The following is a 27,192-nucleotide window of genomic DNA, read 5'->3' as shown; positions in this document are numbered from 1 at the left end:
GAAACACGGGCGCAGTCCGGCAAAGCCCGTTCCCCACTTCCGCCACTCCCCCCACCCCGGGCGCGGAAGGCCGAGGGAGGACGCCGAGGTTGTGTGGAAAGGCGGAGCTAACTAAAGGGGAGGCCACAGAGAAAGTGCGCTCAGATTTTTGAAGGTCGTAGAGTGAACATCTTAACTATACCTAGATGCTCAGCCAAAGCCTCAGAAAGAAAACGCAGGAAGATTTTCTATCAGGCGTGCGGAACTCCGGGGAAAAGCTCGGCCCCACCCCACCCCGGCATCCTTTGCGCGGTGCACTACTCCGGTCGGCCGCGGTCAGCCGGGAGTTGCCATGGAAACCCAGAGGCCCTAGTTATGTCGCTGCAGCGGCCCCCTCCGTCGCGCGTGTTCGTAGAACTGGTTCCCTGGGCTGATCGGGGCCAGGAAAACAATCTGATCACTGGCGGAGAAACGCGGCCCAATGTCTGCCGCCCCCTTTCCTCAACACAGGCCCAAGCCGCGACCCGCGAAGTGCACGTCAGCGGCACTGCGGAGGTGTCTGCTAGCCCTGACCGGGCACAAGTGGCAGTGCGAGTGAGCAGCACCAAGGAGGCAGCGTCGGAGGCTAAGAAGAGTGTTGGCCGTCGCCTAGACTACATCACGCAGTGTCTCCAGCAGCAGGGATTGCAGGTGAGAGTTCAGCACAGCGGAAACTTCCAGCCTCACGACACAAAAGGGTGGGTGGAGGGCCCTGACAGAACACTGTGGTGGGGATGCCGGTGTGGAGATGCTTGGGCGTTTGGAAAGCCTTTGATGCATCATATTTGAAGGCACCACGACCTAGCCAAGTGAATCTTTTTGACCTTTCCATGTTCTAGATGAAAGCAATTCTTGACCTCAGTGAACTTTCAAAAAAAAAAAAAAAAATGCAGATTGGGTAGGTTTTTATCTGGCCATATATGCAGTGATTTTGTTTTTACATTTGATGAAATGTTAAAACTTGAAATGTTAGATGTAAATACTTGGCTAAGTAGAAAGCTGGGCCCTAAGTTTGCTTTTCTTTTTCTTCCCCCGCCGCCCTTTTTTTTTTTGTCATTTTTACTCTGTATCATGGAACTAGCAAATAAGACATGACCTGCTTCCTCCAAAGCACGTTAAAGTTTTGTAATGTGTGGTTCTTCACTATTTTTTTTGTAAACAGTATTGCAGGAGGTGAAGAGGTAGCATCCATTTTAAGTTTATAAAAACTCCCCCCAAAATTCTTCAACATTCTTAGTTTTAACATTTTTTTAGAACCGTTAAACCAGTGTATTGTGGATGTGACATATGTGAAATACCTCTACTTAACAGAGATGCCCATGAGACAAATCACTTAATAAATCTTACCTTAAAGCCCACTCCTAAGAAAAAAAAAATGAGCCAGCTTTATTTTATCCATACAACAACCCTGTTAATCATGTTTTAATATCCCCATTTTCTAGATTTAATGAAGGTAAGTAATGCTCTGAACTTTAGCATAGCAGTATTTGATCTTCTGTGTTCTGAAATCAAAATCTAGGTTGCATCCAACTATCCCAGGCTCCAGATAATTAGAATGAAAGAAAATTGGAAAACAGACATAAACTGTTTCAAAGTACTTGGATTCTAAAGAACAAAGATCTTACTTGATGCAGAGTAACATTGAGTTTGTAAAAGTGCAGTCATTCTTGCTTCCAGTCTATTGCTAGAAATGCCATAGCCCTGAAAAGCAAGTCTGTATTTTAATAAGGAAAATATGGTTGTGTTGCATTTACAAAAATAAGAGTTATTAAGTCATTTAGGAAAAAATTCTCAAAAGAGATTTATGATTTAGAAGAATTCAAATGCTAATTCTAAATAATGTGAATAAAATGGGCTTACTATATAGAAAAATGTTTCTTAAAAACCTGCTACCAGTGCCATAATCTTGTTTGAATTAAGTCATTTACATAAAATATAAACTGGGCCCACGTGTCACTAACTTCTAATATGTAAAACAAAATAAATTACTAAGTCTAGTTTAGAGTAATTATGTTAAGATTCGATGATTAAGACAAGACAAAGGATAGTAATCTCCCAAATTATCTCTGTTAATGAAGGAAGGCAATCATGTAGATGATTTGTTCAATAAATAATAAATTAAAATCATTTATATTACTTTTCAGGATGAATTACTTGCATTCATAAAGTCCTTATTCATTTTAAACTTCAGAATATTGGGTTGTAAGTTTTATAAGTATCATACCCCTACTTAAAAGGCTCCTCATACTTTTAAACTCTTTTGCTTAATATATGGAACTTAACTCTCTTCATTTCCTGTCATCTTTCTCTCCTCTCTTTGTCTAGCTAACTTTTTCCCCTCTTTCCCCAGGCCAAGCACACCTTTTGGCATTCCCTTCCCAGTATAACACAAGTCTTTATTATATGATACTCTACTCCTTAATAAAATGTATCACCCTGTGTAACTCTTGATTTACTTGTCTGTATATATTAAACCTCCCCAAAGCAAAGGGCTTTTTTGCATTCATGAGTTGTGTTCATGTGCACCACAAAGGTATACATAGTCAAGGGGCAAGGCAGTTTACTGGAGCCTCTTTTATAAGGGCAATTTGCTGAAGAGTCACAAATGAAACAGAATAATATAAGTATGTATGTAATAGAATAAGAAAGAAAACAATGTTCATTGTACTTGAGGAGTTTCAGTAAGATCTCATAAAAGAAGTGACACTTCTGTCAAATATTAAACAATAATTGAAGGGAAAGCATTCCTGTTCCTCATTAGAACTCAGCAAGCATATATGTTCTGAGCACTATAAGCAATTCAGAATAGCTAGGACACAGAAGACCTGGGGGACATAAAGGAGAATCGGAGGTAAGATTGACAAAGAAAGCTAGAGGCAGAACATGGAGAAAACTTTGTGTGCCCTACTGAAGAGTTTAGATATTATTAATTATTATTGCTGGGCCTTTTACAAATGCTATTTCATTTAGTATTCCTACCCTATAAAATCAGTATTGCTGTTTTACAGATGAGAACTCTCAGGACCAGAGCGATTATTCACATATGGGAAGTGGCAGAGTTTAAACTCCAAGAACTTTGATTTCAAAGCCCATGCTCTTGACTACTAAAGTATGTTGCTACTTTATTCTCTTGGCAGTGGGTGATTGAGCAGATGATACTGATCACCCCCACATTTATCTGTTGGCATTTCACATTTGTCTGTTGGCATTTCACATTTGTATGCATGCAGGCCCAACTTCTGTCTGCCAACATATGTGAATTATTTGCCTGAAAATGAAAGTTTTCCCTGGCTACCAGAATTTATCCTGCCTGCATGTGAGGCCAGACAATAATGCTTGGAAATTCCTAACCCCTCATCCTAACAGCCTTCAATTGAAGGCTTAAATGAAACTGGAATGACTGAGGAGACCCCAGCTTCCTCACTCCTTGAGTAGAAAAACTTGGAGGCATGTGTTCCACCCCAGTTGCAGGGTTTTTCTATAGGATTAAATTTGAGTTACCCATAGTAGTAATTTCCTTGACAATGGCTTATTTTCCTTCCCTGTCTCTCTTCCCACTCTGGTGTTCTATGGGATCATATTCAAAATCACCTGTACTCAAATCTTTGTCCCAGGATCTGGTCCTGGAGTCACCCAATTTAAGACAGAGAATAATGGAACAGATAGAACATATATATTAACAGTAGTTTTTTATTATTAAGAATGGTAAAAAAATGATGTACTTATAGCTAAATGTTTATATAAATCCTTAATTAATGTTCTTTGGACATTAACTGCCATATATATATAGTGAGTGTATATTTATATATATATTTGATATATATATAATCTATATATATCTATATGGAATATAGATATATATATACTTGAAGGTTGATGAAAAATTACACTCTAGGAAAATAAGTTATACCACACCATGGCATGGCAGGCAGTATTTTGTTTCTTAATTTTGTTAATTCAGTAAGTCTAAAAAATTATTCTGTTACTTTTTTTTAACATTTGAAGTTAAACTTTTTTCATATTAGTTTCCAGGCACTTTCCTATTTTTCCATTGTTTTTTCTTGGTTAGTTTAGAAGAACCTTAAAATTAAGATTGTTCAGAGTTTATGTCTATCATATATTGCAAAAGTTTTCTCCCAGTTTCTTATTTATCATATAATTTAGCTTATACTTGTGAATATTCAAAATTTTGAATTTTTATTTACCCAAATTCATTCATCTTTTCTGTATGTTTTCTGCTTTCAACGTAATGCTTATTGGGTCCTTCCTAAGCGTGATGTCATATAGCCATTAACTGATACGTCTGAAATAGTAAGGGACCCTAGAAAATGCATTAAATGTTATGTTTTATTTTCACCTTGGTATAAGAATAAGAGTTTTGTAAATAACTGTACTGAGACAAAGTATTGAAGTCTGTCATTTCCTTATTGTGTTTGCAGGAACCTATCTTAAACTACCTTTACTAATAAAAAAATATTTCTTTACCTAACTGAAAAGTAGTAATATGAGTAATCAAGTATAATATGGTCAAGACTCTATTTTGATGTAGTTCCCTTGGCTTCACCTGCATCTTCCTGCATGATACAAAATGACTGCAATAATCTGAAGCCTTACATCAAATACTATATCTTAAAAAGACAATTGTGCTTATTAATGTATCCATGTTAAAAAAAAAAAAAAAAAAAACCTGCATTCACTCTAACTGGATAATTTAAACTGTCTTTGTGGCCAGGGAAATGCAGTAGACCAGTTTAGATTTGGATATCTGTCCATCTTTTAACCTAATCTTGGGGCAAGTCAGACATGATATCAAGGCAATAAAGACTTATGGGGGTGTCTCTGAATCATAGGACTTCTGCTCTGAAAGAGAAGAGAAAAATCTACGATATGAGAATTCCATATTGCCTTTTTTACCTGTTGCTTTAAAATGTTCCCGATTATTGTTTTTTGCAGTCTTCAGATGTTCTGGAATTGGGTTATATTAGTAGCACACTATTTAAATTATTAACATCTTTATAAAATCTTTGAGGGAGAATTCTGACCTCGTTATTGTTCCCCTGAAATGATTTCCTATCTGCAAGGAGTGGTACACGTTAAATGGCAAAATGGGAATACAATCAGAAATTCCAGATAGTGGGAAATCCTATAGGACAAATAAGACTTCTCTGTTCATATTTTACATTATATTTATATGTTCATTTTAGGATAATTGCTGATTTTGCAGTATTGTGTCCTAGTCCATTTATTCAGTAATTTTTTCTGTAAAGTTTTATGGTTTTCTTTATGTTTGCCTTTTTATGAAAACAACTGGCTATTAATGTTATTCCCATATTGACCAATTCATTGTATTTATATATAAAAGTGCTTAATTGGGAAAACTTAGTGAATTATGCTTGTATAATTCAATATTTTTTAGGTTTACGTGATATTGGCATGGTTTCTCAATATTGGCACTGTTAACATTTTGTATCATCTAATTCTTTGTCATCCAGGGCTACGCATTGATGTTCAGCAACATTCCTGGCCCATATCCATAGGGTAACCAAAATGTGCCTATTTACTTGAAACTGATTTTCTCATGTCTTAGGAACCTCCTCACTTCCAGACTAATGGGAACACTTGGTCACTTTGTCTCTCTACTATGTAATGGCAGTGTGCTTTTCTTCCTACATTGTGATAATCAGAAATGTTCTACACGTTGGCAATGTCTCCTGGAGGACAAAATCATCCTCTGGTTGAGAACCACTTATAGATATACAACTTATACATATACAACAGATCTCATACTCTCCATGGGAGCCCACCAGCTAAACGGGAATATAACTACAGGAAACAGACTCAGGTTTATATAGCATGCTACAGCAAAGAATGCATCGCAAAGGACTTGAGGAATATTTCAGAACTGAGGAGTAAATTGGAGTCTTTTAATAGGTTTTAGACTGATGCTAAATTGTTCTAAAAAGGATCAGTGAAACAAGGGCAACATGGTAATTGGCTATTTTATTATTTTTTTCCCCAATAGGAAACCCAGAGAATTAAAGTTGGGCTAGAGCTACCTTCAGTTAAAGCTCAATAATCAAGCAGTAAAGGTTGCAAGTTGCGAATGCAGTTAGGTTCTTTTTAATTAGAAACTTAGAAACTGTAATTCTGTTAAAAACTTTGGGTTCTTTCTGTATTTTCTTGGAAGCATTGTTTATATTCCCCTTAGACCTTCTTAGTGATTGCCAACAGGCAATTTTCACTTCCCCATTCCCTATATCATTTGTATTTTCAAAATTTAGCAAATATGTGGTTATATTGATAAGAAAGATAGCTATTTTATATAGATTGCTTTCAAAATTTCTCAAGCTTCCCTTTATGAATCACTGGGCTAAATGAAGTAACTGTTTTACTGCTTCTAATAATTTTCTCTTTTTCAGAGAGAAAAATGCTAGGGCCTAAAGTAAAGAAAGGATGGTCTTTTCTGTAATACTCCAATGTCCATGTGCAAGAAATGAATGATAGCTCACACCTTAGATAAAAATTTGTTCAAGATGTATAATACACTTAAGTGTAAATGTTAAGCAAGTGGCATCATTGCTTATTATCAGAGTAGGAATCTGAGTACTTCTTCCAGTGCATCTTGGTTTGGGAGTCACTAAGAAAACACAAGCAGTCAAGCACTGGATAAAGCAACACTTTACTCACATTAAGAACAAACAGCAAAATCAACTTCAGTAGTAAGTATCAATCTCCCACAGTCAGCAAATCCCTCCACAGGGGAATTGGCCAGCATGTCTATCTCTTCTGCTGCTATAAAAAAGACCCCATCCTTTCCCCAGTGGGGACAGCTATAGCAATGGAGTTGTCTAGGCCCCATGCAATACACACACTCAATAGAAAAAAGGATTCCACATTAAGCCTGAAATAGGGAAAGATTCCCATGCAAGGCAATAAACTCAGTGCCCAGCATAAGCTATGAGGATACTTTATCTCTTGCAAAGAAGTATTCTAAGATCTAGATCCAAGGTCTAGATCCAAGTTCTAGACCACAGGCAGCTGAGAAGGGACTTAAGACCTGAATGAACAAAACTGTCTTTCCCAGCAGTAAAATATGAAACTTTTAGGAGAAAGTAAAAGAAAAAAATCTATGGGACCTTAAGTTTGAAGATGAGTTTTTAGATTTATTACCAAAAGCATAATCCATAAACTAAAAAAAAAAAGATAAATTGTACCTTATCACTTTTTTAAAATTGCTTTGTGAAAAACAGTGTTAGGGAGCTGGGAATGTAGCTCAGTTGGTAGAGCACTTGCGTAGCATGTACAATGCTCTGGGTTCAATCCCTAGCACCACTAAAAAAGAAAGAAAGAAAAAAACTCTTAGAAAAATGAAAAGACAATCTAAGTCTAGGAGAAAATATTTGTAAATTACATATCTGACAAAGAACTTCAAGAATATATATAGACACACACACATATATATAACTTATTCAACAATAATACAAACAGCTCAATAAAATTCGCAAAAAGATATACACAGACATTTCTTCAAAGACATACAAATGGCAAATATATACATGAAAATATGGTTCAATATTACTTGTCATTTGGGAAATGTAAATTAAAACCACAATGATATATCACTGTGTACCTATTAGAACACAATATGATGGTGCCAAATGCTGAAGAGGATGTAGAGCAATAGTAGTTCTCAATCAATCATTGCTGGTGAAATTGCAAAATGATGTATTCTTTGGAAGATAGTCTTATAGTTTCTTATAAAGTTAAATGTAGACTTATCATAGAAACAAGCACCTCTGATAATTTATCCAAGTGAATTGAAAATTTATGTCCATATGAAAATCTTCACTTAAATGTTAATAGCACCTTTATTTGTAATTTCTAAAACTGGAAGCAACCAAGATGTTTCTCATCAGCAAATAGATAAACAGTGTGATATATCTATGCAAAAGAATATTATTCAGCAATAAAAAGTACAGAAATCAATTTATAGAACATCATGAGTGAAACTTACATGTATATTGCTAAGTGAAGACAACGAGCCCCAAAAGGATTCCATTCATGTGATTCTGGAAAAGGCAAAACTGTGGAGACAAATCAGATCAGTGATTGATAGGGATTGTTGGAGAAGCAAGTGGTTGACTGTAAAAGGGATACACAGAGGAAACTTTAAAGTGAAAGAATTATTATGCATGGTACTGGCATGGTGTATATATAACTTCATGCATTTGTCAAAAACCATAGAGTTGTAGATCACAAAGAGTGAACATTAATATATGTGAAGTAGAAAAAAAGGCATTAAATAGGCTGTAAGAGGATCAATCCAAAAGTAGATTTCAGAGTGTGACACATAAACCTAACTATTACAAATGAATGGCATTACTTCGCTGAAAGTGTTGTGGGAAGGAAGGGAGTAGCCTTGGAAAATGGTGTTTTTTACTGGAAATTCTAAGATAAAAATGAAAGGCACATAAACCCTATATTCTAGTTGGTAAATTTGTTTTCCAAGGGGGTGTACATTAACAATTCTGAATCTGCTTTACACGTATACTAGCATTGAATAAATAAGTGGACGGTGGATGGTGAGGACCAGGTTTCTCACTATTAAAGATAGGACAGTTATAATGACCTCTTTGATTCTGACTTAGAGCTGAAAAAATCAGCAGGAACCCATGTTTACCTTCCTAAAGATGGAAAGATATAGAAACAATCCTAGATATGTATGTATGTATGCATTAGGATACATCATCTAGCTCTTCCACTAAAGAGGGCCTAGAAGGAATAACTCTTAAGTGGTAGTAAACAGTTGTAGCATTAAGATCTTGGTCCTAAATCCCAATCTCAGAAGGTACTATGCTTCTTGAAGAAATAGTCAAGTTTAGAGCTGGGGCAGGAAAAGTACATGAGCCTGACATACTGTACCAGAAAGTTAAAAGAAGTGCTTAAAAAATAAAGGATAGATGTATGTCAAAGGTCTATAGGTTCCAACTTCAATCCTAAAGTCTGTATTTATTGAGTGAGTATGGAGTGCACTTAATGTCTTGCCTCTAATAAAGTATAGAAAGAAAAAAAATAGTAACTTTATAGTGAAGGAACCTGGCAATACTTCCTTAACCAAGTGACCAAGGTTAACATCATGAGTAATGTAGATATGTTGTAATGAAAAAGGCATTTTACTTCTATCATATTCTTTCCTAAGATAATCTCAGTGTAACCACAAGAAAAATGCAAAACAAACCAAATTAAGGTTTGTAAAATATATGACCAAAACTTTCAAGATCATGAAAACGGGAAGACTGAGAAACTGTTACAGATCAAAAGAGATGAATTAATGTAATATAGTATCATGGATTTGATCCTGGAATAGTAAAAAGGACACTAGTGTAAAAACTTATGAAATCCAAATAAAGTTTGGGCCTTAGTTAATGGTAATGCACCAATGTTGGCCAAATCCATTACAATAACTTTTTTTTCTTTTAGAACTGGGAATTGAACCCAGGAGTGCTTTACCACTGAGCCACATCCCCAGTCCTTTTTTATTGAGACAGGCTCTCGAAGGTTGCTGAGGCTGGCCCCAAACTTGCAGTCCTCCTACCTCAGCCTCCCACATTGATGGAATTATAGGTGCGCACCACTGTGCCTGGCTGTCAAAATAATTTAAGATAATAAGATCAGAGAAGTCTGAAACTGATGCATATGACATTCTATACCAGCTTAGCAGCTTTTTTTTCCCCCTTCTTTTTTGCTACTGAGTATTGAACCCAGGGATGTTTAACCACTCAGGTCAGCCATGTTCCTAGCGCTTTTTATTTTATTTGGGATCTGGCTAAATTGCTTGGGGCCTCACTAACATGCTAAGGCTGGTCTCAACCTGTGGTCCTCCTACCTCAGCCTTTTCTTTAAATTTAATATTATCCCAATGAAAAAGTCTATTTTAAAAAGGCTGAGAACAGAATGTAGGATGTATTTATGAAAAAGTCTAGCCAGGCTTGGTGGTACACACCCATAATCCCTGTAGTTTGGGAGACTGAGACAGGAAGATCTCCAGTTCAAGGCCAGCCTCAGAAAATTAGAGAGGCCCTATGCAAACAAGTCCAACCCTGTCTCAAAATTAAAAAATAGGGCTGGGGACATGGCTCAGTGGTTAAGCTCCCTGGGTTAAATCCCCAGTACCACAAAACAAACAGTAAAATATAGACACCGATATAGATATATTTATATGCAATGATAGATGGTTTAGTAAAATTTTTACTAAAATATTAATAGTAATGGGGTTTGGGGATATTACTTTTTGTCTTTTTCTCTAGTATTAGATTTTCTTTAATTAACATGTTTATATTTTTTTAAATAACACTATTAAAAATAAGATATTTTCTTTCCAGCTTCCTTTCCTAAAAGTGTTTCTATAATAAATTTTTAATCAGAAGTTTTATATGTATGAAGTAGAGAAAAAAATGAAAAAAGTGATATCAAAGGTGGACCAAAAGTATATTTACATATCATAAAAGAATGTTAAATGACAGAAAAATAACTTGTTAACATCAGTGAAAAAACTGATTATAAGCCATATATGTGTATACACACAGTGCTTTTTCATACTTATCTTTGTTCTAAATTTTCAACAATGAACAGGCATTACTGTTTTAATTTTAAAAATTCACATTAATATTTTTATGAGAATGACAAATAACAGAGCTACCATTGGAACTTCAGTTCATATACCAGATTAAAGCTTTTAGAATTTTTCTGGATAATATCAATTGCTTATACTTAGTTTATATTTTAAACTTTAGATACAGCCATCTTCCTTACAACTTGCTATTATTATTTGACATAATAATTATTATATATTTATTTAACATATATTTTGAAAGATACAAAGAATTTTATAAAATGTTATACTTGTTCCCAAGGATGAATTTTAAAACTTTTTTGAAAACTAAATAATAAATTTAACTTTTTTATTAGAATTATGTACCAGTATTAACCTAGAGAATCAAAAAAAGTTTTAATATTACTTTTCTAAAAATAAACAGGCCCAAGTTCACTGTTTTAGAAAAAAAAATTTTAATTGGCGTAAACATCAGGAATTTGTTTTCTGTTTTGGAGGCTGGAAGTCTGAAATAAGAATGCTAGCATGGTCAGATTCTGGTGAAGGGGGTCTTTCCTGGTGCCTGAGAGATCAAGTTCCCTTGAGTCTCAGTCTCATGAAATTAATATCATAAGACTAGGACTCCACCTTCCTGACCTAATTAATTCCCAAAGGCCCCATCTCCAGTTAACATCATATTGAGGGTTATAGCTTCAACATAAGAATTTTGAGAAGACAATTTGATTCAAACCTTTCCATCCCTGTTCCTTGCACTCACCACCAAATTCATAACCTTATCACATGCAAAATACATTCATACTGTTCCAATGATCTCCAGAGTCTAACTTATTCCAGTATTAACTCTGAAGTGGTCATCTAAATATCATCTAAATCACTTGTGAATCTAGACAAGTAATGTACTTCCAAAATACAATGGTGAGATGGGAATATAAAAAACATTCCTTATACTCCAAAAGGGAGAAATAAGAAAAATGAAAAGGGTGAGAGTTTCCAAGGAACTCCAAAACCTAGCAAGGCAATTTCCATTAGACCTTAAGGCTTGAGAATGATTTTCTTTAGTTCCATAATCTGTCCTCTAGGACCTTAGAGCAGAAGCGTCACCCCCACAGTTCTACACGGGGTGGAGGGGGCTGTCCTTCTCCTGGTGGCTCTGAATAGTGATCCTGCCTCCAAGGCTTTAGGAGGAGTTTATCTGACCTGTTGAAACTAAGGTATGGCCTTAATGATCTGAATCACATTGGGCATAATTTTTCCCTTTTTTTTTTTTTTAGGATAATGTTTTATTGTTGTTGTTGTTGTTGTTGTTGTTTGTTGTTGTTGTTTTGGTACTGGGGATCAAACCCAAGGTGCATTACTACTGAGCTGTATCTCCAGCCCTTTATGTTTTTTATTTTGAGACAGATTCTTATCACATTGCTGAGAACTTTGCCAAGTTGCTGAGACTGGCCTTGAAACTTATGATCCTTCTGCTTCAGCTTCAGAAACATTTTTATCATAATAGTATAACATCTACTTTGCTGAGTGGCTTTTTGTCAAGTACTTTACATACAGCTTAAATTTTCATAGCAATTTTATGTGATATACATAAAATATACATATACATTCTGTTCTCAGTCTTTTTATTTTTTGTGTGTGTTTTTGTTGTTTGAAATTTTTTTATTTTTTATTTGTTTTAATTAGTTACACATGACAGTACAATGATCTTGACATATCATACATTTGAATCAGATGGGATATAATTTCTAATTTTTCTGAGTGTACAGGTTGCAGAATTACATTGGTCATGCAGTCACAAATATACCCACAGCAATAATAATGTCTATTTTATTCTGCTGTTCTTCCATTACGCCCTACCCCTCCCCTCCCCTCCCATCACTTCTCTCTACCCAATCTAATGTGACCCACTTCTTTTTTTTCCTCACATCATCATACCCGAATTCTCTATAACGTAGGGGGTCTCCTTCCCTCTTCCATGTAATTCCCTTTCTACCTCCTTTGCCCTCCCACCTCTCTTCCCTATCTAGAGGTAATTTTCTTCTCATGCTCTTCCTCCCTACCCCATTTTGAGTTACCTCCCTTATATCAGAGAAAACATTCGTCTCAGCCTTTTTAAACTAAACTAGATATTAACCTGATTTTATAAATTTAGAAACTAAGGCTCAAAAAAATTGAGTAAATTGCTGGGCGCTATAGTGCAGCCTGTAATACCAGAGGCTCAGGAGAGGGAGGCAGAAGGATCGAGAGTCCAAAGCCAGCCTCAGCAAAAGTGAGGCTCTAAGCAACTCAGTGAAACCTTGTCTCTAAATAAAATTCACAATAGGGCTGGGGATGTGACTTAGTGGTCAAGTGCCCCTAAGTTCAATCCCCAGAGTTTAAAAAAAAAAAAAAAATTGGTAACTTGGCCAAAAGGTACAAATAATAGGTATTCAGTAAGTTTATGTTACTTATAAATTTTTTGTGTATTATTACTAAGTAAATTTTAAAAATACTGAGACTCCTCTAACATTAAATATGTTATGCAGTGTGTACAAACAGTTCCTCATATTATGCTTCCCTAAGTTCATACTTTCTTTATATTCTACAAATATATAATTATGATCAAATTTTAAGCAAATATTTGTAGGTTTCTTAATTTATTTTGTGTCACTTTTAGGACAGTTTTAAAATATCATGCAATACAGGGTTTTTTGTGTTTTTTTTTAATTCTTATGTCTTCCTGATTTTCATAAGTTCAGGTTTCTGGTTTATGCCTTAGAGCAATTATATTTAATAGCCACACACTTAGTAATCATCTTCTTGTACTTTCTGTTTCAGGCAGAAAATGTAACTGTGACAAAGGATTTTAGAAGAGTGGAAAATGCTTATCACATGGAAGCAGAAGTATGTACTTAGCAAATAAGTGGAAACAGCATGATTTTGTGGAGACAACTTGTCATTTAGTTTTATTCTTGCAAAAAAATATACCAGAGACATGCTTCTCGTAGTTTTGATAAAAGATTATTTTTCTCAAAATAATTTTTGATGTTATATAGATGATCTTTTAAATATATTTAATGAGATTTAAGAGAAGTTATTTAAAATGCAATAAAAATAGCAACAGGGAAATAGCAGTTAAATACCAGCTGAATAAACTTTTAGTAAAATTATTGCCTGGTGAGCAGGAAATACTACAGGAAAGAAATTTCTCTTAGATAAAGAGTAAATGAGTAGGGAGGGGAAGAATAGAAATTCAGCGGATTAGATAAAGGGAAATGAAGGAAAGGGGAGGGTCTAGGAATAAGAAAGACAAGGGAATGAATCTAACATGAATTTTCTATGTATATATATGAATACATCATAGTGAATCCCCACATCAGGTACATCTACAAGACTGGGATCTAAATTAGAATAAGACATACTTCATGTTTGTATAAATATCTTAAAATATACTCTACTGTCGTGTATAACTAAAATGAACAAGTAAAATTTAAAAAGAATAAATGAAAAAAGTCATAAAGGATTGAAACACATTTTAACATTCTTTTATTCCACAATGCAACTTAACTGTGTTTTAATAAGTATTATTTGAAATAAAAACTGCTTTTCCTTTACACAAATTAAAAAGAAGGTGCTAGGGATATAGCTCAGTGGTTGAGCACTTGCCTGTGAGGCTCTGGGTTCAGTGTCCAGCACCACACACACACACACACACACACACACACACACACACACACACAAAGAGGGAATCATTTAAGTATACTTAATTGATGATAACATTATTTAGAGCCTACAACTGCCTCAGCTTTTTACTTTCCTTTAAAGTGTGATGATTAGGATATTTTTTATGGAATCAGAATATGTTTCTGAAACCACATGTTTGGCGTATGTGCTTAATCCATGTTGCCTCCTTGTCACAGGAGAAAAAGAACAATGAGGTTAGACTGGAATCTTGTTTACCCAGTCAGAGAATCTTTGTTTTTAGAAGTAGGAAGTACCTCAAGGTATCACCTGGTCCTATCTTCAGGCAGAGATAGATTATTTTTTCTCTAATTTTTCTATTAGGTTTAGATCACTTAGATCTAGACTTCTTAAAGGGCATATAATAAGAATTAGAGTGAAAAACTGGAATCCTGTCTTTTTATCTCTTGAGATAGTAAACAATATTCTGTTTGTTATCTCCTATTAACAGTTTTGTGATTTCACCATTTTAATGTAACTATTTCAAGGAAATTTAAAATTATTTATTATGATTTTAGTGATCCATTTGGCAAAAGTATACTAGTGGGGACTAAAAAAATATCTTTCAAAACAAAATGAAGAACAGTCTAAATTACAGAGGTTGAAAGTTGGGAGTATGCTATAGCATTTTAATAGTAGATACTACCTGTTAAGAGCTTCAGATTGTAACACAGAGGAGCAAGTTATCTTAGTTAAAGAGGGTTATTGTGAGGGTATATCAAGAAGAAAAGAGGAGAGAAAAAAAAAATAGTCTCATATTTTGTGAAAAACTGGCATATTTTCCAGACCACAGAGTTTTATAGAGATTGAACTTTCAGGTACAAAGAGTACATTAGAGCTGCTTGTTTTAAGAAATAACTAAATGATGACTTAACTAAACTCTCCTCCTTTTCCTTCTGCTTTAACTTGCCTTTTTAATGTATTATATTCAATTTTCTTAAGAGAGTATCTGATTACATTTTGTATAGAGCTCTCTGGAAACCAGAACTCACATTATATTATACAATCCAATACATGATTGTCCTTAGATTAGCACCAGTAGTAGATATTATCTAAAATATCCAAATTTACAGGAGCAGAAAATAGAGTGTGAAGGGGGTGTGTGTGGAATAGGAGATCTTGTTCAACAGGCATAAAGTTACAGTTATATAGGATGAATAAGTTCTAGATATCTACTCTACAACATAGTAGCTATAATTAGTTTGGTATTATGCACTTACGAATTTAAGAGGGTAGATTTCATGTTTTAATGTTCTTACCACAGAAAGAAAAACAAAACAGCAAATACTACAGGAAAACATTGCAAAGTGATAAATAGGTTTATGGTCTTCATTATGTTCCTTGTGGTAATGGTAACACAGATTACTATAAAATTCATCAAATTGTATATGTAAAATGTGTGCAGTTTTTTGGTTTGTCCATTATAAACTTTTAAAAGATTAATGGACATTACTTTTCCACATAATATCTGAAATTTTCATTCTGAAAGGCATTTTAAAGATGTTTTAGCTAACCTCCCACCACTTGGCTGTTCCCCTTTGGTTTAAGAATAAACATGTTGAAGGTTAGAAAGTTTCTAAATGACTTCATTAAATGTAGATGAGTGAATATGTGTGGGAAGTGGGAGTTGGATTAAAAACCGGGCTTTGAAATTCCTATATTGGTATACTTGTCACTTCTTTTGTTCTTTCTTATAATAATCTCAGTGTCAAGAGAGATTTTAAAGCCTGAAATATTAGAGGCATTCACTAATGTATATCAAAAGAAAAAGTAGTGTAGCACTCATAAGAATTTCCCCCTCCCTGTTCCCACTTGTTTTTCCTGAATGCCTCCCATTATAACTGGGACTTAGAGAGGCTGCCTTTGCTAAAAGCAGTGACTCTTTACCTAGATCTGCAGTTGCTGTCATGGGTAACTGAAAGCAAGAGAAAGCTTAACATCTCTGCCTTTATTTTATATTTGTTTCCTTTATTACCTTAAACTTTGGATTGTGTTCCTGCTTAGTTCTGTACATTGGTATACTAATCTTCTAAGGAGTGTTTATCAAAAAACTTCACATCATGTACAACCATAAGAATAGAATCCTAATTAGAATAAGTTATACTCCATGTATGTATAATATGTCAAATATACTCTTCTGTTATATATATCTAAAAAGAACAAATAAATAAAACCTTATAGTAATACAAGGTTTATTAGCCCTAAATTTACCATACTTATCTGTTTGTCTTGAAGACAGAGACAACATTTACAGCAACTCTTATTTCAGACCTCTGGGGTGGCACCTATAAGTCTTCAAGCTTGTCCTAAACCTTCCTGGAAATTATTCCATGTTTTAGTTAGCTTTTTCACCACTGTGATCAAAAAACATGACAAACAATTTTAGAGGAAAAGTTTATTAGGCATTCACCATTTCAGAGGTCTCAGTCCATAGATAGCAGACTCCATTGCTCTGGGCCCAAGGTGAGGCAAAAGATCCTGGCAGAGAGTGTAGTGGAGCAAGGCAGCTCAGGACACCAAGAAGATACTCTGCTCAACAAAGACAAAATATAAGCCTCAAAGGCACACCCCCAGGGACCTATCTCCTCCAACCACACCCTATCTGCCTACACTTACCACCTAGTTAATCCATTCAAGTGAATTAACCTGCTGATTAGATTAAGGTTTTCATGACCCAATCATTTTACCTCTGAATGTTCTTTTATTATCTTACACATGAGCTTTTGGGGGACACCTCATGGCTAAACCATAACATCCCATGATGAGACTGCTCCCTGCCCCCAGCAGGAACTGTCATCCATCTCATGTGAACTGAAGTGTGCCCTCTTTACCCCTTTCTAGGATTACAGGTCTGGTGGATAAATTTCCTGAGCAACAAGAGGAAATTGCCCTCTCAAGTGGTAGACATCTCTGGCACTACCTAATAGAAACAGAACTCAGAGAATGAACAACTAAACTACAGTTTAATCAAATCTGCTTAATTATGCAGACCTCTTGTCCCCTACCTCATTCCATCCTCTGTTTAAACCTATACTCATGTGTGCTCTGAAGATAGGACTGAGAAGCTGGATCTCACTTTGCCTTCCCAGCATGGCCTCATTGATTAAAGTATCCTTTCCTGCTTTTCATGTACCTTTTCTCTTTGGTGTTTGGGACAAGTGGCCAAACATGGTCTTTTTGGGACCACTGGAGTCAGGACCCTAGCCTAGGACTCCAGTAACATCATATGTTGAGCATTTTCCATCCATATCTCATCCAATCTTTGTTTTAACTATTCATTTTTCTTTTGAAATATTTTATACATAAGACCCATTGCATTTCAGACATCTAATAAACAACATTTTCTAACCTTATACCAAAATTGACTTACTGTACCTGTCTACTGTTAAGAGTATCTCTTCCAGAAGGAAAAAAAAAAGCTAATTATTTTCTTGAAGTATATAGCTGAAGCTCACTATCATATTGATGCTACATTTGTCTTCTCTAGGGGTAAAGATCCTCGCTTTCTTTGGTTGTTTCTTATATGACAAACTCTTTCCTGAGTTAGTCAATTTCCTCCTAAAGGATCTACATCTATAGTGTCCTGCTGTGATTTGACTATTCATGTTAGAGGAAGATGATTATTATCCTCACTCTAGAATATTTTTTCCTAGTAACACACATAGACTGAATTAGCTTTTGGGCATTTGCATCACTTTGTTCTATTTAGCTTATAGCCTTGGTCAGTAATTAACAGTCTTTCTCACATGCTGCTTTTTGAATCATAGTTCTCCCAATAAATCATATTTCTTCCATCTTATTTTTTTATTTACTGATTCAAAATGAACTGGGATTTTATATTTGCCTCTATAAAATTTTGCCCATAGATTCAATCTATATTCTTAGCCTGCAAAATAGCAGAGAAATAAAGTTTATAATAAAGAGAAAATAAAGTCAAACCACTGCAGAACTGATACAGATGTTAAAATTAATTGGCAACGTCATTGAAAGATATTAGAGGGCTAGGGTTATGGCTCAGCGGTAGAGCACTTGCTGGCATGTATGAGGTACTGGGTTTGATTCTCTGCACCACATATAAATAAATAAATAGAAAGGTTCATCAACAACTAAAAAGAATATTTTTAAAAAGTTATTAGAACTGTTTTATATACACTCAAAAATTAAGTAAGGGAGAGGAGAGAGGTAAAAGTCTTAAACTTCCAGAGATGAAAACTATAGTGTGAAAAAAAGAAATATAGGACTAATATCAAAGTTGACATTACACAGCCAAGCTTAGTGAATTTGAAGACACTGCAATAAGAACATCTAGAACAAAACACAGTAAGAAAAGACAAAAAAAAAATCAATGGATTGAGGGACAACTTGCAAGTGACCTAATATATATTTAATTTTAAGTCCCAGTGGAGGAGAGAATGGAGGACAAGGATACATCTGGAGAAATAAGAACCAAAAACTTTCCAAACCTAAGGGGAATTGTAAAACCACAGATTCAAAAAGTTTAATCAACCCTAACCACAACAAATACAAAAATATACAAGTGCACATTATAATCATATTGCTTAAAAACAGTGAGTAATAAAATAGCCAGAGGGAAAAATATTCATTATATACCAAGTAACAAAGGCAACATATTTCTCCTTGAAAACAATGCAAGGGAAGAAGCAGTAGAATTAACATATTTAACCAACTAAGAGGGAAAATCAACTATAAACCTAGAATTCTATATCCAGCAAAAATACTATTCAAAAACAAAGGCCAATTAAAGAGTGTTTAAATAAGCTGAAATAATTCATTACCTATATATGCGCACTATGAGAAATGTTAAATGATATCATTTAGACAGAAGAAAAGAGACCAGAAGGAAACAGGAATCTACATAAAGGACTGAAGAGTACTGAAAATGTTAACTATATGGTTAATATATGATATTTTTATTACATAAATCTTTAAAAAATATAAGTAAAGTATTGTGAAGTTCTTATATATAAAAATATGGTACATTTCTTGGAAGATTTTGATAAGTTAAACATGTATCCTGTAAACCCTAAAACAAACATTAAAATAGCAAAAAGGACTATCATTAATAAGCCAATGAAGGATATAAAATAGAATAATAAAAATATACTCAATCCAGGAGTTGGAGAATATAATGCTAAGTGAAGTTAGCCAATCCCAAAAAACCAAAGGTCAAATGTTTTCTTTTATATGAAAATGCTGACTCAGTGGCATTGGTGGGGAACATGGGAGGAATGGAGGAACTTTAGAAAGGGCAAACCAGAGGTAATGGAGTGGGCAAAGGGGTAGGAACAATGGTGGAATGAGTTAGACATCATTACCCTAAGTACATGTATGAAGACATGAGTGGTGTGAAAATATTTTGTGTACAATCAGTGACTTGAAAAATTGTTTCCTATATTTGTAATATGAAATGAATTGCATTCTGCCATCATGTATAACAAATTAGAATAAATAATTTAATAAAAAATATACTCAATTCAAAAGAAAACAAAATGAGAAAAAGAGGAACAGAGACAAATCAAAAATAAATAGTAAGATCAGAGGTTTAAATTTAACCATATCAACAATCATATTAAATGTAAATGGCCCAAATACCTTCATTCAAAGGCAAGTGTTTCAGATTATAAAAAAGTGAACTCTCTCTATATGCTGTCTGAGAGAAGCATACTTTAAATATGAAGGCACATCACATTGGTTAAAAGATGAGGAAAGACAGACCATGCTATCACGAATCAAAAGAAAGGTAGAGTGACTAAATGATATTAGACAAAGTAGATTTCAAAGAAGAAAATATTACCACAAATAAAGAAAATAATTTCATAATACTAAAAAAGAGTTAATCAAGAGGACATGCAATCCTAAATACTTAGATCAAAGCTTCAAAATACTTGAGACAAAAATGATAGAACTGCAAGGAGAAGTAAATGGAGAAACCATGTTTATGACTTAAAAGACTCAATATTATTAAGATATCAGTTCTCCCAAAAGTGATTTATATATAGATTCATTACAATTCTAATCAAAATTCCAGCTAGCAGCCAGGCACCTTGGTGCTTGCCTATAATCCCAATGACTCAGGAGATTGAGGCAGGAGGATTGCAAGTTTCAGGCCAGCCTCAGCAACTTAGTGAGGTTTAAAAAAAAAAAAAAAATCCCAGCTAGGCTTTTTTTTTCCCATAGAAATTGACAAACTGACTATAAAATACATGTAGAAATTCAAAGGATCTAGAACACTTTGACAAAGCAGCATCTTTATTTATAATAGCCAAAAATTGGACACAACTAAAGTGTTTTCAAAAAAACTATGTTTATATTCATATAACAGAATATAAAATTAACCGACTATTCACCATCTACAACTAAAAAAAATTAACCCACTATTATGCCAGAATAGGGATGAATCACAGATGCATTGTGCCAAGTGGAAGAAGTGAGTCTCAAAAAGGTGCATATTGTATGCTTTCATTTATATGACATTCAGAAAAAGTTCAATGTATAACAAGAGAACAACAGACCAATGGTTGCCAGAGGTAAGGATTGATTTAATAAAGGGGTTCTTTGAGGGAATTTAGAGAAACAAGTCTATTATTGTAGTTACAGAGCTCTACATATTTATCAAAAGTCATAGAACTTTACACTAAAATATATATAGTGTATTTAAAATAAATAAATACATAAATGGTGCCATGATGTGATCATTTTTGAAGTTAGGTAATTGATGACTGGAAATTCTTCAAATTCTTAACTGTACTATTATATATATTTGAAATTATAAAACTAAAAAATAAACTATGATATTAGAAGATGTCCATATAGATCATAGTATGATTAATAGAGTAGTAGTAGTAAAGACAAAGAATGTATGAGATGACCTCAACTTATACAATGCAGAACATAGTCAAATAGATTAGCTTCTGCACATAGATGTGAAAATGACTAGTGGCAGCAGTGAAGTATGATGTAATTGCTGCTTATCAGTATCTAATGGCATAGATTAGATTAAAGAAAAAGAAAAAGTTATCAGGATTAGAAATTAGCCAAAAAATAAAACTGAAGGGGAAATCCTCCAATTTCATAGAAATTCAAATTGAATAAATGAATTTTAAATATTCAGGTCAATATAGATAAATTTCAAAATTCATAAGCAAGAGTCCTTTAATAGCAAAATAATTTAAGTATCAAATAATCTTTCTTTTCTATTATATAATATAAAAGGACCTTATAATCTAGGTTTACTTTTTTTACTCATATTTAAAAAAAATAAATTTGAAACAGTACATCAGACATTAAAATAATACCAAGTGTCATTTCATTTACAGGTTTGCATTACATTTACTGAATTTGGAAAGATGCAAAATATTTGTAATTTCCTCGTTGAAAAGCTAGATAGCTCTGTTGTCATCAGTCCACCCCAATTCTATCATACTCCAGGCTCTGTTGAGAATCTTCGGTAAGTTTAAGCACATTTTTATTATTATTAACTAAATTATTAATTGCTTAAACAAAACTATTCAGTGAATGCCATATTAATAATCTCTGCATTTAATTCCTCAGACGGCAAGCCTGTCTTGTTGCTGTTGAGAATGCATGGCGCAAAGCTCAAGAAGTCTGTAACCTTGTTGGCCAAACCCTAGGAAAACCTTTACTAATCAAAGAAGAAGAAACAAAAGAATGGGATGGCCAACCAGATAATCATCAGTCATCCTCAAGTTCATTAACTATACAACAAAAAATCACAAGTGCAACAATACATGCTGCTTCAAAAGTACTTATAACTTTTGAGGTAAAAGGGAAAGAGAAGAAAAAAAAACATCTCTAAAGTTCCAAACAAAATATGTTGTATTTGTATTTTTTTATCTATTTTTGTACTTTTTATAAAGTTTCCTTTTGTCCTGAGTACATATGTTGTATAATAGATAAAGTGTTTCTTTATAAGATTTTTAAGACCTTGAATATAGTTCCACAGAATGTTTACCTTTTCTTTTCAAGAACTAACTGAGAAATGTTCTTGGGAAATAAATGTAATATATGCACACTTCTGTATATCAACAATTCATACAAGTGCATGTATGATATTTACAATATAGGAAAAAGCTGACACTTTTATTTCATCCATGTTCTTATATGACACCACATTTTATATAAAAACTAGGCTTCCACAACTTAAAATTTTTACATATAAAAGGAAATCTTACCATCCCATCAGACCTAATAATTTTCTAAATTCATGAGTTTGGTTATTTACAAACTAGTAATTTAGCCTGTTACAGTTTCTTAGATGCTGACAGAATACATGAGACTCCAGGATCAGAAACAAAGGAGCATGAACATCAGCATATTGTCATTGGCTCCCGTTGTCCCTCGTTACATAGGGAAGCACAATATAGCCGTAAACATAACTACACATTCTTATAGCTGAGGACTACGGAGCTTGAAAAATTCACTGCTTTTTATTATGAACAAAAGCAAACCTCTTGATCCTAGAAGGCATTGCCTCTTCCTTCAAAGATGCTCACTGCAAACTCAGTCCTTAGAAATAGCTCAGGTAAAGAGTAGTCACACCTAGCAAGAAATGTAGGGAAGAGGAAATTGATAGAAGACTCTCTTTCTCAACATATCTGATAATTTTCTTACTAGATCCAGACCATTTTATGAAGACACAGACCAACAACTTCACAACATTAACAAAAAGAATGATAAACAATACTTTTGAATAAAAGGACAATAAGGTATACTAGGAAAATATTGATGCCCAAAATTGACATAATGTATGAATTAGACTCTCTTCTACAGTGCTTGTTAGATGATACTAGCACCTGTGTGCTACAAGCTACATGTGTAATGCAAAATTTCCTAGTACGTGTATTATAAAAGTAGAAAAACAGTTAAAAGTAATCTTAATAATGTATTTTATTTAAGTCATTATATCCAGAGTATTATCATTTTGGTATATAATAAATATTTTTAAAATTATTAACAATATACTTATATTCTCTTTTGTTCTAAGTCTGTTAAAATCCAGTATATCTTATGTTACAGCACATCTCAACTCATATGCTAAATTTTTATCATAAATACTTGATCTGTATTAAATTCCTATACTGAGAAGTTGGAAGAACTGATTCACATATCCAAGTTGTTCCAAACATGTTTAAGTTATCCAGTAACTAGATCAAGTATCAATTTTGAAATTAAAATTTAAAAATTTAAAATGCACTTCCTTGCCACATTTGAAGTACTTGAGAGCCATAAAAAGGTATTGCCTACCTATTTAAACAAAGCAGGGTCATACACTGATATACAATGATCCTTAAGCTATTTAACAAGTACAAACCATTGCTATCGAGTTGTATATTGTTTATAAGCGATCATATCACAAGTCTGTTACACCATATGCTTTCCATTCACGTAGTACATAGAATTTTTCCATACATCTAGGACATAGAATTTTTCCTTTATATCAATATTTCTTTCCAACATATATCAATATTTCTTTCCAACAACATATTCCAGGATGTAATGTTCATCACTACTTACTTTTCTTAAGTAGCCCTGAAACAACTAAAATTTAATCATGTGGGCAGATTGTTCTTAGCCATGGGCTTCATAATATATTGGGTTCCATCATATTTGATAAAGAAGATTATCAATTGAGCATGAAATACCTAAGGCAAATTTTTTTTTTTAGTTAGCAAGCACTTGTTTAAATTAAAAGAATAAAGATTGTTGCTTCAAAAAAAAAAATCTGTAGAATGTAATCTTGCACTTCCATAGAGTGGTTACGGAAAGAAATCCTTCAGAAATTAGACTGGTTTTATCTATGGCATCCTGTACACCTAGATTAAAGTTCTCAAATTTAGTTGTAATTGAATAAGGTTAATTTCTGACACAAGCATGCACTGGAGTTTCACAATGAATTATGCAAGGAACCTAAACAACAAAAGCCTACTGGAATAAACCTTTCCTAAACCTAATCCCAACAGAACAGAATGTCTTATGATAAAACTAACTTTTTAAAAAATCTTTCCAAAAATTCCAAATTACAATTGCTACTTTCTGAAAGACAAAGGATTTTTTTTCTAACTAAGAAACACACCCAATATATCCTAAGCTTCTTTTTAAATTTTTGGTACATACTAATGATACAGAACAAGTAGGTATCATTTGTACATGCAAATAATATCATTTGATCAGTTTCATTACCCAATACCCCCTCTCTCCTCTCTCCTCCTTATCCTCTTCCTCTACCCAACTTGTCTCCTTTCTACTTTTACGACATCCCTTTTTTCTATTTTTCCCTTTCATTTCCACATATGAGAGAAAACATGATATTTGACTTTCTGAACTTTGCTTATTTTGTTTAATGTCATCTAAACTCCTTTTTAAAAAGAAATGCTATTAAAATAAGGTATCTGTTTGAAATTTTATTCAATTACAACTAGAAAAAATTAAAATTAGAAATGTTTATCAGTATTCTCATTTAACAGTCTATTTGAGTTCATTGTAAATAAATAAGACCTAGAAAAAAATTTTGTAACTCAAGATGCTGTACCTCATATCCCATAATTATTGTTATATCTTCCTCTGGAATGTAATTAGCCAAGGAAATCCCACATCTATCAGACTCTTTGAGAAGAACTGCATAGTGAGGAGTCCTTATAATAGCCTAAAAAATAAAGCATGAATCATGAGGTCAAAACCAAGAATTAGTAAATGATTGTTCACATTATAAAATTTAATAGAAAGCAAATACTTTTATTATTCATTCCAGAAACAAATATAAATTAGTTTTAAGATAACATGAATATTTACTATTGTGCATACAGTATTTGCAACCAAACAGCATCAACTCATAACTTAATGTGGCCTGTATTACTTCAAAATGTTCAGGTATCTTAATAGACTAGAAGTAACAGTGGCTGATCCAAATCCAGACACCACTTTCGAGGAGAGGTAATAGAAGTCTTTCAGGAAGGATTATTTGTATTATTTTTTCTTAGCAAAATAAAACTGCTTTAAACTTGCTTGTTAGGAGGATTTTTTGTTTCAGCCACTCTTCTGGAACTCTGGCTTCATCATCCCAATCAAAAATTATTTCTGGCCTGGGACTGTTGGCTCAGTGGCAGAGCGCTTGCCTAGTATGTGCAAGGCACTGGGTTTGATTCTCAGCACCATATATAAATAAATTAAAGGTTCATCAACAATTAAAAAAATTTAAAAAATATGTAAATCATCATGAATTTATTTTTATTTTTTTATTTATTTTTTTTAAAAGCAAACTATCATTATCTTTATTATTTCCTGTATAGTTGAGATCCAGTTCTGTATTCTTTTTTTTCCAGTGAATCACACTTTATTTTTTTTCTTTTATTGGTTGTTCAAAACATTACAAAGCTCTTGACATATCATATTTCATACATTAGATTCAAGTGGATTATGAACTCCCATTTTTACCCCAAATACAGATTGCAGAATCACATCAGTTACACATTCACATTTTTACATAGTGCCCTATTAGTAACTGTTGTATTCTGCTACCTTTCCTATCCTCTACTATCCTCCCTCCCCTCCCCTCCCCTCCCATCTTCTCTCTCTGCCCCATCTACTGTAAATCATTTCCCTCCTTGTTTATTTTCCCCTTCCCCTCACAACCTCTTATATGTAATTTTGTATAACATTGAGGGTCTCCCTCCATTTCCATGCAATTTCCCTTTTCTCTCCCTTTCCCTCCCACCTCATGTCTCTGTTTAATGTTAATCTTTTCTTCCTGCTCTTCCTCCCTCCTCTGTTCTTAGTTGCTCTCATTATATCAAAGAAGACATTTGGTATTTATTTTTTAGGGATTGGCTAGCTTCACTAAGCATAATCTGCTCTAGTGCCATCCATTTCCCTGCAAATTCCATGATTTTGTCATTTTTTAGTGCTGCATAATACTCCCTTGTGTATAAATGCCACTTTTTTTTAATCCATTCATCTATTGAAGGGCATCTGGGTTGGTTCCACAGTCTAGCAATTGTGAATTGTGCAGCTATGAACATCGATGTGGCAGTATCCCTGTAGTAGGCTCTTTTAAGGTCTTCAGGGAATAGTCCGAGAAGGGCAATAGCTGGGTCAAATGGTGGTTCCATTCCCAGCTTTCCCAGGAATCTCCATACTGCTTTCCAAATTGGCTGCACCAATTTGCAGTCCCACCAGCAATGTACAAGTGTGCCCTTTTCCCCACATCCTTGCCAGCATTTGTTGTTGTTTGACTTCCTAATGGCTGCAAATCTTACTGGAGTAAGATGGTATCTTAGGGTGGTTTTGATTTGCATTTCTCTGACTGCTAGAGATGGTGAGCATTTTTTCATGTACTTGTTGATTGATTGTATGTCCTCCTCTGAGAAGTGTCTGTTCAGGTCCTTGGCCCATTTGTTTATTGGGTTATTTGTTATCTTATTGTCTAATTTTTTGAGTTCTTTGTATATTCTGGATATTAGGGCTCTATCTGAAGTGTGAGGAGTAAAAATTTGTTCCCATGATGTAGGCTCCCTATTTACCTCTCTTATTGTTTCTCTTGCTGAGAAAAAACTTTTCAGTTTAAGTAAGTCCCATTTGTTGATTCTTGTTATTAACTCTTGTGCTATGGGTGTCCTATTGAGGAATTTGGAGCCTGACCCTACAATATGTAGATCGGAGCCAACTTTTTCTTCTATCAGATGCAGAGTCTCTGATTTGATATCAAGCTCCTTGATCCACTTTGAGTTAACTTTTGTGCATGGTGAGAGAAAGGGATTCAGTTTCATTTTGTTGCATATGGATTTCCAGTTTTCCCAACACCATTTGTT

At 34.0% G+C, this 27,192-nt stretch overlaps 1 protein-coding gene across 2 annotated transcripts; it reads left to right on the top strand.

The window, feature by feature from the left end:
- Positions 1 to 238: 238 nt before the first annotated feature.
- On the top strand, positions 239 to 23,288 carry Irak1bp1 (interleukin 1 receptor associated kinase 1 binding protein 1). Of its 2 annotated transcripts, XM_076859987.2 has the most exons (4): positions 240 to 669; positions 13,445 to 13,510; positions 21,685 to 21,815; positions 21,920 to 23,288. In XM_076859987.2, exons 1-4 carry the CDS (start codon positions 355 to 357, stop codon positions 22,182 to 22,184), a joined length of 777 nt encoding a protein of 258 aa, XP_076716102.1. In that variant the 5' UTR covers positions 240 to 354; the 3' UTR covers positions 22,185 to 23,288. The 2 variants fall into 2 exon arrangements, with proteins under 2 accessions (XP_076716103.1, XP_076716102.1); XM_076859988.2 differs by lacking the exon at positions 13,445 to 13,510 and having other exon boundaries at positions 239 to 669.
- The last annotated feature ends 3,904 nt before the right edge of the window (positions 23,289 to 27,192 follow it).

This window comes from Callospermophilus lateralis, chromosome 6 (genome assembly GCF_048772815.1).
Source record: "Callospermophilus lateralis isolate mCalLat2 chromosome 6, mCalLat2.hap1, whole genome shotgun sequence".
NCBI lineage: Eukaryota > Metazoa > Chordata > Mammalia > Rodentia > Sciuridae > Callospermophilus > Callospermophilus lateralis.
This window is presented reverse-complemented; position numbering and strand designations above follow the sequence as displayed.